Source organism: Salmo trutta, chromosome 6, assembly GCF_901001165.1.
Source record: "Salmo trutta chromosome 6, fSalTru1.1, whole genome shotgun sequence".
Classification (NCBI taxonomy): Eukaryota; Metazoa; Chordata; class Actinopteri; order Salmoniformes; family Salmonidae; genus Salmo; species Salmo trutta.
In genome coordinates, this window is record NC_042962.1 from 9,116,379 (window position 1) to 9,134,762 (window position 18,384).

At 43.3% G+C, this 18,384-nt stretch overlaps 1 protein-coding gene across 4 annotated transcripts in view; it reads left to right on the plus strand.

Annotated features, from left to right (window-relative positions):
• Positions 1 to 18,384, plus strand: part of LOC115195373 (semaphorin-5A-like) — a 268,434-nt gene that overhangs the window by 121,432 nt on the left and 128,618 nt on the right. For all 4 annotated transcript variants that reach the window (XR_003878683.1, XR_003878682.1, XM_029755169.1 and 1 more), the window contains exons 6-9: positions 369 to 467; positions 5,382 to 5,595; positions 8,657 to 8,942; positions 13,029 to 13,164. Coding sequence is in view for 2 of the 4 variants with exons in the window: in XM_029755169.1 (XP_029611029.1) it covers positions 369 to 467; positions 5,382 to 5,595; positions 8,657 to 8,942; positions 13,029 to 13,164 (735 nt within the window). In the remaining 2 variants the exon portion in view is untranslated. The remainder of the gene's footprint in view (positions 1 to 368; positions 468 to 5,381; positions 5,596 to 8,656; positions 8,943 to 13,028; positions 13,165 to 18,384) is intronic.

Genomic DNA, 18,384 nt, shown 5'->3' on the forward strand with positions numbered 1-18,384 from the left:
CCCCTGAAGAGTTAGCCAGGTCCTAGACCAAACCCCTGAAGAGTTAGCCAAGGCGATAGCGGCAAAGAAAAACTCCCCTCGTGCTTTCTTCTGCTGTAGCATCATTATTCAGAATTAGTCCAATGTTTAGGCTATTATTTTCACTTACACATTCTTATTTAGCATATGTGATCATTAGTATTGTATCTATTCTTTTGTGTTTAAAAAAATCTTCTTCTACCTTTTTTGAGCTCACGTTGAAGAGAAATTCCAATGTATGTACATACAAAAGCCAAATACATGAAACTTTAAATTTGGCTAAGGTGTTGCTGTGTCTGTGTCCTTCTATGAGGGCTAATGTTAGCTGTGCTGTTCTGTCCTCTTCACAGGAGGAATGTCAGAACTACATCAGAGTTTTGCTGGTGAATGGAGACAGACTGTTTACATGCGGAACCAACGCTTTCACACCAGTCTGCACCAACCGCACTGTAAGAATCTAATAACGTACCTTGTCTTCTCTTCTCTACTTGCTTTTTATTAAATCTGGAACTTCCTTCTTTTTTCCTCTCTGCCCACTCTGCTTTGACTCCACCTACTGTATTAAAAACCTGCAGTCTTTCCTGAGGAAAGTGTGTGACCTGTTTGTTATATTATGTGGTAGCATAGTGGAGGGTAGGTGGAGGGGGTGGTTTTACCTTTGTTAAAATATAGATTTTTCTTCAAAAGTAGCAAATGCAAAGGTCGTCGTCTCATAACGACTATTTCCTGCAGCTGAAATACGTAATAGTATACATTTCAGGAAATGACTATGGTGGTATTTTATCAGCCCTGTCATAGGAGAACACACTCTGAGTCGGTCTAGATAAGTACTGCATAACTGGCAGGGTTGGGGTCAATTCCATTTGAAATTCAAATAGTTCCTAATTGAAAGGCATTGAAGAGAATTGGAATTTTAGTGTACTTCCTGAATTGACTGGAATTTAAATGGGGTGGGGGAGAGAGGGGGGAAGAGGAGAGAGGAAGCGAGGAGAGGGAGAGTGAGCGAGGAGATAACAATATACATTTAGTTATCACTAAGTCATAAAGTAGGATGAATATCCTGTTCATTAATGATGTAGTCACTGGTCAAATGTCCTCATTCAATATTCTAATTCAATTTAACACCATGTCAATATTTATGGCCTCGAATGGCAGGATTATATTTGCCATTGTGAGTAAAGTGGGAATGCAATCCTCTATCCATGATATTGATCATGACGATGACGATGATGAGGATGGTGGTGGTGATGACATAGAGCCTATTATTGCAGACCCAATGTCCTCATCTATCCTGTAGACAGCTATGAATCATTGACTCAGACATCTAACACCTCCTTGCCTGTCACTCTCTGTGTCTGAGGACATTTCCGAGACGGTTTACTATGAGTCAGCCTCTATCTACACTCTACTTCTATTAGACCCATCTTACAGGTCCAGCTTGACCCAAACACTTCCCTCAACACACAGGAAGAGCTCCATCAATACCTCCTTTCATCTCAGACGTCAGGCACAGACACAGACACTCTGTTGGGTTGAGCTGGGTCGGGCAGGAGGCCCGGAGCGGAGGTAGTTTGTGTCGCCGGAACCAACAGTGGTCCAAGTCGACCCACTGTAATAAATCTATCCAAAGTGACCCGTTCTGTTATGCTGTTTGAATATAAGTGTCACGTCCCTTAAGGAAGTAGAAAGTCCATCTCTCATTGATTAACCCGAAACTACAGCCAGCATTATAGAGAAGCTTTAGTGTGTCTGTCAAACAAGGCTTGTGTTCTGTATGGTTACATATTGTGGAACCCCAATTGGAGAATATAGTATTTATAATTCAGTATTTATAATTTATTTGAAGGGTTTCCATCAAAACAAACATTTATTTACACAACAGTATGTATCTACCCATAAATTGTAACAAAAAAAATTTGGTTTATATAAATCCACTCAGAAAAAACATGACCTCAGCTTAGATTGATAGGAATGGAGGTGAAAATCTTGCTGTAAGCATATTTTATTCAGGGTGAGATTTCACGGTAACACCATGTGTTATAATGACAAATCAACACTGTACACGTTCCACCTCTTAAACATATTCAGAACTGCTGCCTCAGGTTATGCTGCATGACGTTTTATTGGGAACAAGTGTCAGGGCCATGTGTAGGTTGGGCTGTTAAGTATTTTTAAACACAGAGAGCTGGATTTGGCCCACTTTCAAAGACAGACAAACCAAACGTCTGAGCGCTGAGTCTCGCATCGAGCTGCTTGTGAAAACGGAAAGGCTTTGCTTAAGTCAGTGATATAGTTTAATAACACGTTACCCAGGGATTTCATTAATTCAGTGATGTGGTTTAATTACGCTTTACCCAGGGATTTCCTTAAGTCAGTGAAGGGGTTTAATAACGCATTATCCAGGAAAACAGATGGATTTCACTAGAGTCATTATCATGACCCAACGCTACTTGGAGGAATAGCAAGTCATTATAATGACCCAACACTACTAGGAGGAATAACAAGTCATTATAATGACCGAACACTACTAGGAGGAATAACAAGTCATTATAATGACCCAACACTACTAGGAGGAATAACAAGTCATTATAATGACCCAACACCACTAGGAGGAATAACAAGTCATTATAATGACCCAACACTACTAGGAGGAATAACAAGTCATTATAATGACCCAACACTACTAGGAGGAATAACAAGTCATTATAATGACCCAACACTACTAGGAGGAATAACAAGTCATTATAATGACCCAACACTACTAGGAGGAATAACAAGTCATTATAATGACCCAACACTACTAGGAGGAATAACAAGTCATTATAATGACCCAACACTACTAGGAGGAATAACAAGTCATTATAATGACCCAACACTACTAGGAGGAATAACAAGTCATTATAATGACCCAACACTACTAGGAGGAATAACAAGTCATTATAATGACCCAACACTAGTAGAAGGAATAGCAATTCATACAATGTCCCTACCAAACTTGGAGGAATAACAAGTGAGTCATTATAATGACCCAACACTACTAGGAGGAATAACAAGTGAGTCATTATAATGACCCAAACCTACTAGGAGGAATAACAAGTCATTATAACTACCCAACACTACTAGGAGGAATAACAAGTCATTATAATGACCCAACACTACTAGGAGGAATAACAAGTCATTATAATGACCCAACACTACTAGGAGGAATAACAAGTCATTATAATGACCCAACACTAGTAGGAGGAATAACAAGTGTGTGAACCTCTTTAGGAAATACGGCGCTGTGGTGAAGGTGGAGGTTTTTTCTTAGCATTGGTCCTGTGACAGATGTTGTGTTGTTCAGCCTTTTCTCAAATAGATTTGTTCAACTCCTGCGTCCACTCTCCTCCGTCCTCTGTCGCCTCCTTTTTCAAAAAATGTCAAAGGTAAGCGAGGAGATGCAAAGTGGATGGAAATGAGACTCTCCTTCTCCACTCGCTGATCATCAGGCAAATGACTTTTACAGGGAAGGAAATCGCAAAATAAATATCAAAAACAAATGTAGCTAGTTGTTTGCGTTCTTTTCTCCTCTGAGTAAACAACACCTGCTTCAAAGGTAGGTTACACTATCCTGATGAAGGACTCAGGTTGGTTACACTATCCTGATGAAGGACTCAGGTAGGATACACTATCCTGATGAAGGACTCAGGTAGGATACACTATCCTGATGAAGGACTCAGGTAGGTTACACTATCCTGATGAAGGACTCAGGTAGGTTACACTATCCTGATGAAGGACTCAGGTAGGTTACACTATCCTGATGAAGGACTCAGGTAGGTTACACTATCCTGATGAAGGACTCAGGTAGGATACACTATCCTGATGAAGGACTCAGGTAGGATAGGTGATCCTGATGAAGGACTCAGGTAGGATATGCTATCCTGATGAAGGACTCAGGTAGGATACGCTATCCTGATGAAGGACTCAGGTAGGATACACTATCCTGATGAAGGACTCAGGTAGGATACACTATCCTGATGAAGGACTCAGGTAGGATACGCTACCCTAATGAAAAGTGGCTAACGAGGAGGGGAGGACACTCTTCCGTTCACCTACTAACAAATTGACTCTCTACTCTACCAGTTATTGGTTTCCGGGTCACAAAGGAGAGAGGACGGAGGAGAGAGGATTGGAGGAGAGAGGACAGAGAACAGACTTTTTCCCAAATTAGAAAAGGCCATAGTCTTAGTGTGTGCTTTAGGATAGGGTAAAGGAACTGTGTAGGTAGACTGTGGGTTGCTTTTGTCTTACCTTGGCTGATTCTCCAGGGGTTGGTTTTGTATCATAACCTGATAGCTAAACGTAGGATTGTTTAACCTTTATTTAACTAGGCAAGTCAGTTAAGAACATATTCTTATTTTCAATGACGGCCTAGGAACACTGGGTTAACTGCCTTGTTCAGGGGCAGAATGACAGATGTTAACCTTCTCAGCTCGGGGATTCGGTCTTGCAACCTTCCGGTTACATAGTCCAACGTTCTAACCACTAGGCTACCTGCCGCCCCTATTTGAGCTAAGGTACTGTAAGATGGTCCTACAGTAACGATAAGTGACAGTTTTTTTCCTAGAAGAGAAAAGCAGTGTCACAGGCATTATAGTTTATGGGATTCCAATATCCTTCTTTTTAATCTGAGGTCTGTACAAATGTCAATTACCTCTTTGGCATGGTGGGCTGATAATGTACAAGACAAGAGGTGCGTGTGTTTATGTGTGTATTGACTGTGTGTGTGGTGGAAGCAGTGATTTGCATTAGCATGAATGGAGTGGATGATAGTCATGACAAGAATGTAATGAGATGAAGAATTCCTCCTTATAAGCACAAGCACTCTGCACTCACATTGCTTTGCCTTGAACTTGTGTTATCACGATCAGTTATTCAAGTCCAACTCCCAAATATCTCCCTCGTTCTGTGGTAACCAAGCAACATCCCAAGTGCTCAATGTTTAGCCTTGTCTTATTGTGTGATCGTTCTGCTGCAACTCACAGTAATGGAGACCCACCCCCTCATTTCATCTCCTCCACCTCTGTCCCCCTTCTCCCCCCCTCATCTGCTCCACCTCTGTCCCCCTTTCTCCCCCCCTCATCTGCTCCACCTCTGTCCCCCTTTCTCCCCCCCTCATCTGCTCCACCTCTGTCCCCCTTTCTCCCCCCCTCATCTGCTCCACCTCTGTCCCCCTTCCCCCCCTCATCTGCTCCACCTCTGTCCCCCTTTCTCCCCCCCTCATCTGCTCCACCTCTGTCCCCCTTCCCCCCCCTCATCTGCTCCACCTCTGTCCCCCTCTCTCGTCCACCCCCTCTCCCTCCTCCCCCTCTAATCTCATCTAGCTGACCAACCTGACAGAGATCCATGACCAGATAAGTGGGATGGCCCGTTGTCCCTACAACCCTCTCCATAACTCCACAGCCCTGATCACCTCCAGTGGAGATCTGTATGCTGCTACCGCCATGGACTTCTCTGGCAGAGACCCAGCTATCTACCGCAGTCTGGGGGGGCTGCCGCCTCTACGCACCGCACAGTACAACTCCAAATGGCTGAATGGTAGGCCGGGGTACTGGGTAAAGGAAAGGGGAGTAGGGGAGAGTGGGGTGCCACCAATTATACAATGCTTAGGACAACTCCAAATGGCTGAATGGTAGGCCGGGGTACTGAGAGGAGGTAAAGGGTAGGGGGATAAGCAGTAGTAGTATAGAGATGTAGAAAAGGGTTTGAAGAAGGTAAACTTGTGGTGTCTGTCACTGTCACACAGTTTACTGATGACAAAGACCATCAACACACTTTTTTTGTTTCCATTTCTTTCAAGACAACAAGGGATCAAAGTCTTTAACTTCTTTTTAAAAATAATTATGTCACAAAAGCTTTCTCATTCTTTATTGACATGTTCCTCTCTTTCCTTGTTGAAGGACATCAAAGTGACATTTTCATCTGGTAGAGAAACAATGAAATCAGCGTGTCGGTGTGAAGAGCGCAGTGTGTTGCAGTTCAAAAGCACAACCCCCCCTGGAACAAGGCTGCTGATTGAATACGCTGCTTCAGTCATTCTCTCACTCTAAAAGAGCAGGTCAATCTCTTGTCAACCAGGGATTTGATCTGATTCGCATTAAACCAAAAAATAAAACCATACAAAATATATATATATAAAAAAGGCACCACGTGTTGCAGCAACCTTTGAGAAAAGGTTCAGTAACTCATTTTACGTCAAATAGATTTTCTTCTCTCTCTTCTCCTGTGATGCTGTGCAAAGCTGCGGAGGAGAAGGCCATTTGAAAGAGCAAAAAAAGAAATACAACAAAAAAAATGTTTAATTTAAAAGTGGATTAAATCACTGTCAAGGAGGATAAAGCATGTGGATAAGGTCCAATAATGTCATACCTAAAAATGAACCCCCGCGAATGAGTGGATGTGGGAGGTCAGCAACACTGAATGAATGAGTGGATGTGGGAGGTCAGCAACACTGAATGAATGAGTGGATGTGGGAGGTCAGCAACACTGAATGAATGAGTGGATGTGGGAGGTCAGCAACACTGAATGAATGAGTGGATGTGGGAGGTCAGCAACACTGAATGAATGAGTGGATGTGGGAGGTCAGCAACACTGAATGAATGAGTGGATGTGGGAGGTCAGCAACACTGAATGAATGAGTGGATGTGGGAGGTCAGCAACACTGAATGAATGAGTGGATGTGGGAGGTCAGCAACACTGAATGAATGAGTGGATGTGGGAGGTCAGCAACACTGCACCACCGCTTTGGTCATTCCTCATCTCAATCTGTAGGCTTCCCACGATGAATAGTAGGTTTTACTATTGGAACACAAAAGTCATTAATAAGAATGGCATCATTTATTTTCCCTAATCACCTTTACCTCACAGCTCTACATCAAGATCCTATGGACCCCTAAATAAATAAACATAAATATGGGTTGTATTTACAATGGTGTTTGTTCTTCACTGGTTTCCCTTTTCTTGTGGCAACAGGTCACAAATCTTGCTGCTGTGATTGCACACTGTGTTATTTCACCCAGTAGATATGAGAGTTTATCAAAAACTGGGTTTGTTTTCAAAATTGGGTTTGTCTGTGTAATCTGAGGGAAATATGTGTCTCTAATATGGTCATACATTGGGCAGGAGGTTAGGAAGTGCAGCTCAGTTTCCACCTCATTTTGTGGGCAGTGGGCACATAGCATGTCTTCTCTTGAGAGCCAGGTTTGCCTACGGCGGCCTTTCTCAATAGCAAAGCTATGCTTACTGAGTCTGTACATAGTCAAAGCTTTCCTTAAGTTTGGGTCAGTCACAGTGGTCAGGTATTCTGCCACTATTTATTATCTGTTTAGGGCCAAATAGCATTCTAGTTTGCTCTGTTTTTTAAAATAAATTCATTCCAAATTGTCAAGTAATTATTTTTTGTTTTCTCAAGACTTGGTTGGGTATAATTATGTTGCTGTCCTGGGGCTCTGTGGGGTGTTTATGTTTGTGAACAGAGCCCCAGGACCAGCTTGCTTAGGGGACTCTTCTCCAGGTTCATCTCTCTGTAGGTGATGACTTTGTTATGGAAGGTTTGGGAATCGCTTCCTTTTAGGTGGTTGTAGAATTTAACGGCTCTTTTTTGGATTTTGGTAATTAGCGGGTATCAGCCTAATTGTGCTCTGCATGCATTATTTGGTGTTTTGCATTGTACACTGAGGATATTTTAGCAGAATTCTGGTGTTTGTCCCATTTTGTGAATTCTTGGTTGGTGAACGGACTCCAGACCTCACAACCATGAAGCGCATTGGGTTCAAGTGTATTCTCTCTCTCTCTCTCTCTCTCTCTCTCTCTCTCTCTCTCTCTCTCTCTCTCTCTCTCTCTCTCTCTTTGGCTTTTTCGCTTGCTATCCCTCTCTCTTTCTGGCTTTTTCTCTTGCAATCCCTCTCTCTCTCTCTGGCTTTTTCTCTTGCTATCCCTCTCTCTCTCTCTGGCTTTTTCTCTTGCTATCTCTCTATTGCTCTCTCTCTCTCTCTCTCTCTCTCTCTCTCTCTCTCTCTCTCTCTCTCTCTCTCTCACACTCACTCTCTCTCAAACTCCTCTGTTTTCTCTTTTGCCCTTCCCCCTACTTCAACAGAGCCTAACTTTCTCTCCTCCTTCAACAGAGCCTAACTATGTCTCCTACTTCAACAGAGCCTACATTTGTCTCCTCCTTCAACAGAGCCTAGCTTTGTCTCCTCCTTCAACAGAGCCTAACTTTCTCTCCTCCTTCAACAGAGCCTAACTTTCTCTCCTCCTTCAACAGAGCCTACATTTGTCTCCTCCTTCAACAGAGCCTAACTTTGTCTCCTCCTTCAACAGAGCCTAACTATGTCTCCTCCTTCAACAGAGCCTAACGTTGTCTCCTCCTTCAAAAGAGCCTAACTTTCTCTCCTCCTTCAACAGAGCCTAACTTTCTCTCCTCCTTCAACAGAGCCTAACTTTCTCTCCTCCTTCAACAGAGCCTACATTTGTCTCCTCCTTCAACAGAGCCTAACTTTGTCTCCTCCTTCAACAGAGCCTAACTATGTCTCCTCCTTCAACAGAGCCTAACGTTGTCTCCTCCTTCAAAAGAGCCTAACTTTCTCTCCTCCTTCAACAGAGCCTAACTTTGTCTCATCCTACGACATCGGAAACTTCACCTACTTCTTCTTTCGGGAGAACGCTTTGGAACACGACTGCGGTCGGACCGTGTTCTCACGTGCTGCCCGGGTCTGTAAGAACGACATTGGAGGACGCTTCCTATTGGAGGACACCTGGACCACGTTCATGAAGGCACGGTTGAACTGCTCTCGACCGGGGGAGATACCGTTCAACTATAATGAACTCCAGGGGACGTTCTACCTGCCAGAGTTAGACCTACTCTATGGGATCTTCACTACTAACGTGTACGAAATACATTCTAGACACACAGAGACACACAGAGACACACAGAAACACACAGAGACACACAGCAACAGAGACACACAGAGACACACAGAAACAGAGACACACAGAAACGGAGACACACAGAAACAGAGACACACAGAAACAGAGACACACGGAGAGACACAGAAACAGAGACACACAGAAACAGAGGCACACAGAGACACACAGAAACAGAGACACACAGAGACACACAGAAACAGAGACACACAGAAACAGAGACACAGAGACACACAGAAACAGAGACACACAGATACACTCAGAAACAGAGACACACAGAGAAACACAGAAACACGCAGAGACACACAGAGACATGCAGAGAACCACAGAGATACACAGAGACACAGATATACACAGAGACATGCAAAGAGACACACAGAGACATACAGAGACACACAGACACACGCAGAGACACATGCAGAGAAACACAGAGAAACACAGAGAGACATGCAGAGAAACACAGAGAGACAGAGACACACAGAGAGACACGCAGAGAAACACAGAGAGACACAGAGACACACAGAGACACACGCGGAGACTCGCAGAAACACACCCAGACACACACTTTACCCTCTCTAACATGGGCCTGTGCAGACCTACTCCGTCACAATGGGCAGGACAAGGCTATGGTCAGATATACCAGCCAGAGGTTAGACTCCAGATACGGCTGGTGGGATCAGCTATAGGAGGACAGGCTCATTGTAATGGAATGAATGGAACGATATCAAACACATCAAACGTATGGAAACCACATGTTTGATGCAGTTCCATGTATTCCATTCCAGCCTTTACAATGAGCCAGTCCTCTCATAGCTCATCCCACCAGCCTCCACTGTGTACTCTGCCTAGAGGTTCCTTCATGGCTGTTCGTATTATGGTCAATAAACCTTGAAGTGGCCAAAACACTGAAGTATCCTTCAGGTACAGCTGATAATGAACAGTCATATTATACTATCATCATTCACTCACGTTTAGTTTGACAGTTTGATTCAGACTATTTTCTCTAATGTTATTTTATAATATCTTAGAGAAGACATGCTCTTGTTAAAGTGACAGTTTGAAAAGTCAAAGCTATTCGTCAGGCCCGATCTGTACACTTAGCCAGAGTAGCAGAACCTCTTAATTGAAGCCTGGTGTTAAATTTATAGTCACATTAGACCGTCCATCACTCACATTGGGATCTGAGTCCACAGACACGATCTGGTAGGGACAGATATGGAGGTATATACCAGTCAGCTACCATTGTGTCTGCTTAGTTGGCTTCTTAATCGCTCTCTCTCTATATATACATATATACAGTACCAGTCAAAAAGATTGGAGACACCTATTCATTCAAGGATTTTTCTTTATTTTGACTATTTTCTACAGTGTATAATAATAGTGAAGACATAAAAACTATGAAATTACTCATATGGAATCATGTAGTAAACAAAGTGTTAAACAAATCAAAATATATTTTAGATTTTAGATACTTCAAAGGAGCCACCAATTTACCTTGATGACAGCTTTGCACACTCTTGGCATTCTCTCAACCAGCTTCACCTGGAATGCTTTTCCAACAGTCTTGAAGGAGTTCCCACATATGCTGAGCACTTGTTGGCTGCTTTTCCTTCAATTTGCAGTCCAACTCATCCCAAACCATCTCAATTGGGTTGAGGTCGGGTAATTGTGGAGGCCAGGTCATCTGATGCAGCACTCAATCACGATCCTTCTTGGTCAAATAGCCCTTACACAGCCTGGAGGTGTGTTGGGTCATTGTCCTGTTGAAAAACAAATAATAGTCCCACTAAGCGCAGACCAGATGGGGTGGCGTATCGCTGCAGAATTTTTTTTTTCAAAATTTTTTATTTCACCTTTATTTAACCAGGTAAGCTAGTTGAGAACAAGTTCTCATTTACAACTGCGACCTGGCCAAGATAAAGCAAAGCAGTGCGACACAAACAACAACACAGAGTTACACATGGAATAAAGAAGCGTACAGTCAATAACACAATAGAAAAAAAGAAAGTCTATATACAGTGTGTGCAAATGGCATGAGGAGGTAAGGCAATAAATAGGCCATAGTAGCAAAGTAATTACAATTTAGCAGATTAACACTGGAGTGATAGATGAGCAGATGATGGTGTGTAAGTAGTGATACTGGTGTGAAAAAGAGCAGCAAAGTAAATAAAAACAATATGGGGATGAGGTAGGTAGATTGGGGGGGCTATTTACTGGCAGCAGAGAACTGGAAGGAAAGGCGGCCAAAGTAGGTGTTGGCTTTGGGGATGACCAGTGAGATATACCTGCTGGAGCATGTGCTATGGGTGGGTGTTGTTATCGTGACCAGTGAGCTGAGATAAGGCGGAGCTTTACCTAACATAGACTTATAGATGACCTGGAGCCAGTGGGTCTGGCGACGAATATGTAGCGAGGGCCAGCCGAATAGAGCATACAGGTCGCAGTGGTGGGTGGTATAAGGCGCTTTGGTAACAAAACGGATGGCACTGTGATAGACTGCATCTAATTTGAGTAGAGTATTGGAAGCTATTTTGTAGATGACATCGCCGAAGTCGAGGATCGGTAGGATAGTCAGTTTTACGAGGGTAAGTTTGGCGGTGTGAGTGAAGGAGGCTTTGTTGCGAAATAGAAAGCCGATTCTAGATTTGATTTTGGATTGGAGATGTTTGATATGAGTCTGGAAGGAGAGTTTACAGTCTAACCAGACATCTAGGTATTTGTAGTTGTCCACATATTCTAGGTCAGAACCGTCCAGAGTAGTGATGCTAGTCGGGCGGGTGCGTGCAGCGAACGGTTGAAAAGCATGCATTTGGTTTTGCTAGCGTTTAAGAGCAGTTGGAGGCCACAGAGGAGTGTTGTACGGCATTGGAGCTCGTTTGGAGGTTTGTTAACACAGTGTCCAAAGAAGGGCCAGATGTATACAGAATGGTGTTGTCTGCATAGAGGTGGATTAGGGAATCACCCGCAGCAAGAGCGACATCGTTGATATATGCAGAGAAAAGAGTCGGCCCGAGAATTTAACCCTGTGGTACCCCCATAGAGACTGTGAATGAATGCTGTGGTAACCATGCTAGTTAAGTGTGCCTTGAATTCTAAATAAATCACAGACAGTTTCACCAGCAAAGCACCCCCACACCATCACACCTCCTCCTCCATGCTTCATGGTGGGAACCACACATGTGGAGATCGTCTGTTCACCGACTCTGCGTCTCACAAAGACACGGCAGTTGAAACCAAAAATCTGAAATTTGGACTCATCAGACCAAAGGACTAATGTCCATTGCTTGTGTTTCTTGGCCTAAGCAATTCTCTTATTATTATTGGTGTCCTTTAGTAGTGGTTTCTTTGCAGCAATTTGACCATGAAGGCCTGATTCACGCAGTCTCCTATGAACAGTTGATGTTGAGATGTGTCTTTAACTTGAACTCTGTGAAGCATTTATTTGGGCTGCAATCTGAGGTGCAGTTAATTGCCAATTTCTGAGGCTGGTAACTCTAATGAACTTATCCTCTGCAGCAGAGGTACCTCTGGGTCTTTCATTCCTGTGGCTGTCCTCATGAGAGGCAGTTTCATCATAACGCTTGATGGTTTTTGCGACTGCACTTGAAGAAACCTTAAAAGTTCTTGGAATTTTCCAGATTGACTGACCTTAAAGTAAGGATGGACTGTTGTTTCTCTTTGCTTATTTGAGCTGTTCTTGCCATAATATGAACTTAACCCTATTTGGTAAAATACCATCTTCTGTATACCAAACCTACCTTGTCACAACAAAACTAATTGCCTCAAACGCATTAAGATGGAAATACATTTCACAAGTTAACTTTTAAGAAAGCACACCTGTTAATAGAAATGCATTTCAGGTGACTACCTCATGAAGCTGGATGATTCCATACGTGTTATTTAATAGTGTTGATTTCTTCACTATTATTCTACAATGTAGAAAGTTGTAAAAATAAAGGAAAACCCTGGATTGAGTAGGTGTGTCCAAACTTTTGACTGGTACTGTATATATATTTAAATGTATCTCTCTCCCTCTCCTCCCCCTACAGGAATAGCATAGCAGCGTCTGCGGTGTGTGCCTTCAACCTCAGTGCCATCACCCGTGTGTTCGGTGGCCCCTTCAAGTACCAGGAGAACTCTCGCTCCGCCTGGCTACCTTACCCCAACCCTAACCCTGACTTTCAGGTAGATATACACCTACCACAACCCTAACCTTGACTTTCAGGTAGATATACACCTACCACAACCCTAACTCTGACTTTCAGGTAGATATACACCTACCACAACCCTAACCTTGACTTTCAGGTAGATATACAGCTACCACAACCCTAACCTTGACTTTCAGGTAGATATACACCTACCACAACCCTAACCTTGACTATCAGGTAGATATACACCTACCACAACCCTAACCTTGACTATCAGGTAAGGAACTCCAAAAAATCCGTCAAACTGAGCTCACAGGGAAATCTCCCATCCCAATATTCTAAAAAGGGCCTGAAGCCATGGGTTCAGCGAGATATTTGTTCTATCAGGGTTGAGCCAGGCTCAGGTTCAGATTGGGATATGGTTTGGGAATAACCAGTCTGAAAATAACCAGACACCTGTAGCTACCATAGTATTACAAGAGAGATGGATGAGTCAGGTCAGTGCCTTATATGAGATATCCGACCGTGAACAGTCCGCTCTAGTGGTCTTTTAGCCATCGTGCTGTTACACCCTCCTGGTTATTCTGAGAACACAGTAACATTCAAGGTTCGTTTTTATCACCACAACAACAACTCTGTCCAATTAACCAACACACAGAAACGTCATCACATACTCTACCTTTGTAGGAATATACACTGCTCAAAAAAATAAAGGGAACACTTAAACAACACAATGTAACTCCAAGTCAATCACACTTCTGTGAAATCAAACTGTCCACTTAGGAAGCAACACTGATTGACAATACATTTCACATGCTGTTGTGCAAATGGAATAGACAACAGGTGGAAATTATAGGCAATTAGCAAGACACCCCCAATAAAGGAGTGGTTCTGCAGGTGGGGACCATAGACCACTTCTCAGTTCCTATGCTTCCTGGCTGATGTTTTGGTCACTTTTGAATGCTGGCGGTGCTTTCACTCTAGTGGTAGCATGAGACGGAGTCTACAACCCACACAAGTGGCTCAGGTAGTGCAGCTCATCCAGGATGGCACATCAATGCAAGCTGTGGCAAGATGGTTTGCTGTGTCTGTCAGCGTAGTGTCCAGAGCATGGAGGCGCTACCAGGAGACAGGCCAGTACATCAGGAGACGTGGAGGAGGCCGTAGGAGGGCAACAACCCAGCAGCAGGACCGCTACCTCTGCCTTTGTGCAAGGAGGAGCAGGAGGAGCACTGCCAGAGCCCTGCAAAATGACCTCCAGCAGGCCACAAATGTGCATGTGTCTGCTCAAACGGTCAGAAACAGACTCCATGAGGGTGGTATGAGGGCCCGACGTCCACAGGTGGGGGTTGTGCTTACAGCCCAACACCGTGCAGGACGTTTGGCATTTGCCAGAGAATACCAAGATTGGCAAATTCGCCACTGGCGCCCTGTGCTCTTCACAGATGAAAGCAGGTTCACACTGAGCACATGACAGACGTGACAGAGTCTGGAGACGCCATGGAGAACGTTCTGCTGCCTGCAACATCCTCCAGCATGACCGGTTTGGCGGTGGGTCAGTCATGGTGTGGGGTGGCATTTCTTTGGGGGGCCGCACAGCCCTCCATGTGCTCGCCAGAGGTAGCCTGACTGCCATTAGGTACCGAGATGAGATCCTCAGACCCCTTGTTAGACCATATGCTGGTGCGGTTGGCCCTGGGTTCCTCCTAATGCAAGAAAATGCTAGACCTCATGTGGCTGGAGTGTGTCAGCAGTTCCTGCAAGAGGAAGGCATTGATGCTATGGACTGGCCCGCCCGTCCCCAGACCTGAATCCAATTGAGCACATCTGGGACATCATGTCTCGCTCCATCCACCAACGCCACGTTGCACCACAGACTGTCCAGGAGTTGGCGGATGCTTTAGTCCAGGTCTGGGAGGAGATCCCTCAGGAGACCATCCGCCACCTCATCAGGAGCATGCCCAGGCGTTGTAGGGAGGTCATACAGGCACGTGGAGGCCACACACACTACTGAGCCTCATTTTGACTTGTTTTAAGGACATTACATCAAAGTTGGATCAGCCTGTAGTGTGATTTTCCACTTTAATTTTGAGTGTGACTCCAAATCCAGACCTCCAATGGGTTGATAAATTGGATTTCCATTGATTATTTTTGTGTGATTTTGTTGTCAGCACATTCAACTATGTAAAGAAAAAAGTATTTAATAAGAGTATTTCATTCATTCAGATCTAGGATGTGTTATTTTAGTGATCCCTTTATTTTTTTGAGCAGTATACTTATGAGCGTTGGTGGGCATTTATTATGAGCGTTGGTGGGTGTTCCTCATGAACGTTGGTGGGTATTCATGATGAGCGTTGGTGGGTATTCATTATAAGCGTTGGTGGGTGTTCTTCATGAACGTTGGTGGGTATTCATGATGAGCCTTGGTGGGTATTCATTATGAGCATTGGTGGGTATTCATGATGAGCGTTGGTGGGTGTTCCTCATGAGTGTTGGTGGGTATTCATTATAAGCGTTGGTGGGTATTCATGATGAGCGTTGGTGGGTATTTATGATGAGCGTTGGTGGGTATTCATTATAAGCGTTGGTGGGTATTCATGATGAGCGTTGGTGGGTATTCATTATGAGTGTTGGTGGGTATTCATGATGAACGTTGGTGGGTATTCATTATTAGCGTTGGTGGGTATTCATGATGAGTGTTGGTGGGTGTTCCTCATGAGTGTTGGTGGGTATTCATTATAAGGGTTGGTGGGTATTCATTATGAGCGTTGGTGGGTATTCATTAAAAGCATTGGTGGGTATTCATTATAAGCATTGGTGGGTATTCATTATAAGTGTTGGTGGGTATTCATTATTAGGGATGGTGGGTATTCATTATAAGCGTTGGTAGGTATTCATTATAAGCGTTGGTGGGTATTCATGATGAGCGTTGGTGGGTGTTCCTCATGAGCGTTGGTGGGTGTTCCTCATGAGTGTTGGTGGGTATTCATTATAAGCGTTGGTGGGTATTCATGATGAGCGTTGGTGGGTATTCATTATAAGCGTTGGTGGGTATTCATTATGAGCGTTGGTGGGTATTCATTATGAGCGTTGGTGGGTATTCATTATAAGCGTTGGTGGGTGTTCTTCATGAGTGTTGGTGGGTATTCACTATGAGCGTTGGTGGGTATTCATTTTGAGCATTGGTTGGTATTCACTATAAGCGTTGGTGGGTATTCATTATGAGCGTTGGTGGGTATTCATTATGAGCATTGGTGGGTATTCATTATAAGCGTTGGTGGGTGTTCTTCATTATAAGCGTTGGTGGATATTCATTATGAGCGTTGGTGGGTGTTCCTCATGAGCGTTGGTGGGTGTTCATTATGAGCGTTGGTGGGTATTCATTATAAGCGTTGGTGGGTATTCATTATGAGCATTGGTGGGTGTTCCTCATGAGCGTTGGTGGGTATTCATTATGAGCGTTGGTGGATGTTCTTCATGAGTGTTGGTGGGTATTCATTATGAGCATTGATTGGTATTCATTTTGAGTGTTGGTAGGTATGCATTAATTTGTTTGTGCATCCATACGTGCGTCTGTGTTTGTGCCCCAGAGTACACAAATACAGTTCGCTCTATTTAATTAATTTTCTCTCTCAATCACCTTACATACCTGTAAAATAATGACCCACCACATTATGAAACTCACTGACAGGAAATATACAACGTCACAATGACAGCGTTAAAATGACCAACCTGCTGTTCCGTGGAGTGTTGCTGCTCCTAATAAACTATGACAGTTCTCTTCTTGGAACAGGTAGAAGTTGCCCTAACCACTAACCCAGGACCAGGTGTTATTACATCCCCTTTATGGTTAAGGTTAGAATGGTGGAAGGGTAATCTGATCCTAGATCTATGTTAAAGGTCAACTTCTACCTCTAGCGTTCTACCTAATAGTGAATGGCACTTTATTCTCTGAAGGCTCTCTGACTCCACAGGAGTTTGGAACAGAGGGAGGATTTAGAGGCCTCAGCAGAATTAACACTAGAACTGCTGGGCCTCGATGGAGCCCCCTACAAGCTAATGAGATATCATGAAATTCTCGATGAAGCCCCCTACAAGCTAATGAGATATCATTAAATTCTGACTGCAACATTCTAACAGTGTAATTAATACATTTCATATACGCTATCGCAAAAATAATAATTTGGTTGTGTTTATGTAGGCCTTGGGTAACATTCCAATACTCTTTTTTTTCTCAAAAAACCCTATAGCATTTTTATTAGTTTATGTTCCTGTAGGCTATATGTAAAAACAAAAAAACACAACTATTCAAGTGATCAATCAAATGTATTTGTGGAGTACCTTTGTTACAACCATGCAACTGAAAGCATATGTTGGAATGCGGTAACTACTTCTTTAAAAAAAATAAAAATGTACTTTACCCTCTTTTTGTCCCCAATTTTATGATATCCAATTGGTAGTGTTAGGTTCTTATTTTTCAGAGTAAATAACCCACGGACACTAGAGAAGCTTTAACCAAGTTTAATTCTTCCCAAAGGTTCTGTACAGCTGTAATTCAGACAACCCAACATTTGTCCCATCCAGATATTTATATTCCACTTAAGACACTCCTCTCCAATCCTTACATTTTTTGGTCCTACAGGAAGAGAGTAAAGAGGGTAACAGGAAACCAAACCTTTATTACTCCCTGATGAGAATCTGTCCTCACCTCCTGACCTCAACCCCTCCTTCATCTAATCCACAGATGTCCATCTGTCTTTCCTGTATCAACACGGTGCTCTGCTCCCATCCCCCAACACTTTCCAAGACATTCCACAGCTATCTGTCTTTCTACAGAGACCCAGTCTCTTTTACAATACTATGCGTCTGATCTGTCATGTCTTTAATATCTCGATGTTAAAAATGTCGAATCCAACAGTCCCTCATCTTGAACAATAGCATCCTAATGTGCAATTCATAAAAACTTGGAAATTACTAATAAATGTATAAACAATGATAATAAAACATGAATAAAAAACTAACAAATGATTATAAAACATGAATTAAACAAACAAACAAATGAACAAACAATGAACAAACAGTCACCGCGAGGTGTACAAATTCAGAGACTTATGGCTTCCGAACTATGATCACACAACAAAATGCCATTCCAGCTGAATCTGCTGTCTCCTTCAATGGCAGATGGAGCAGCTTTTAGTCTCTCCACTTTCCCCTCTGGTTCCTAAGAGAGTAATAGCACAAGACTTGGAAAGCAACA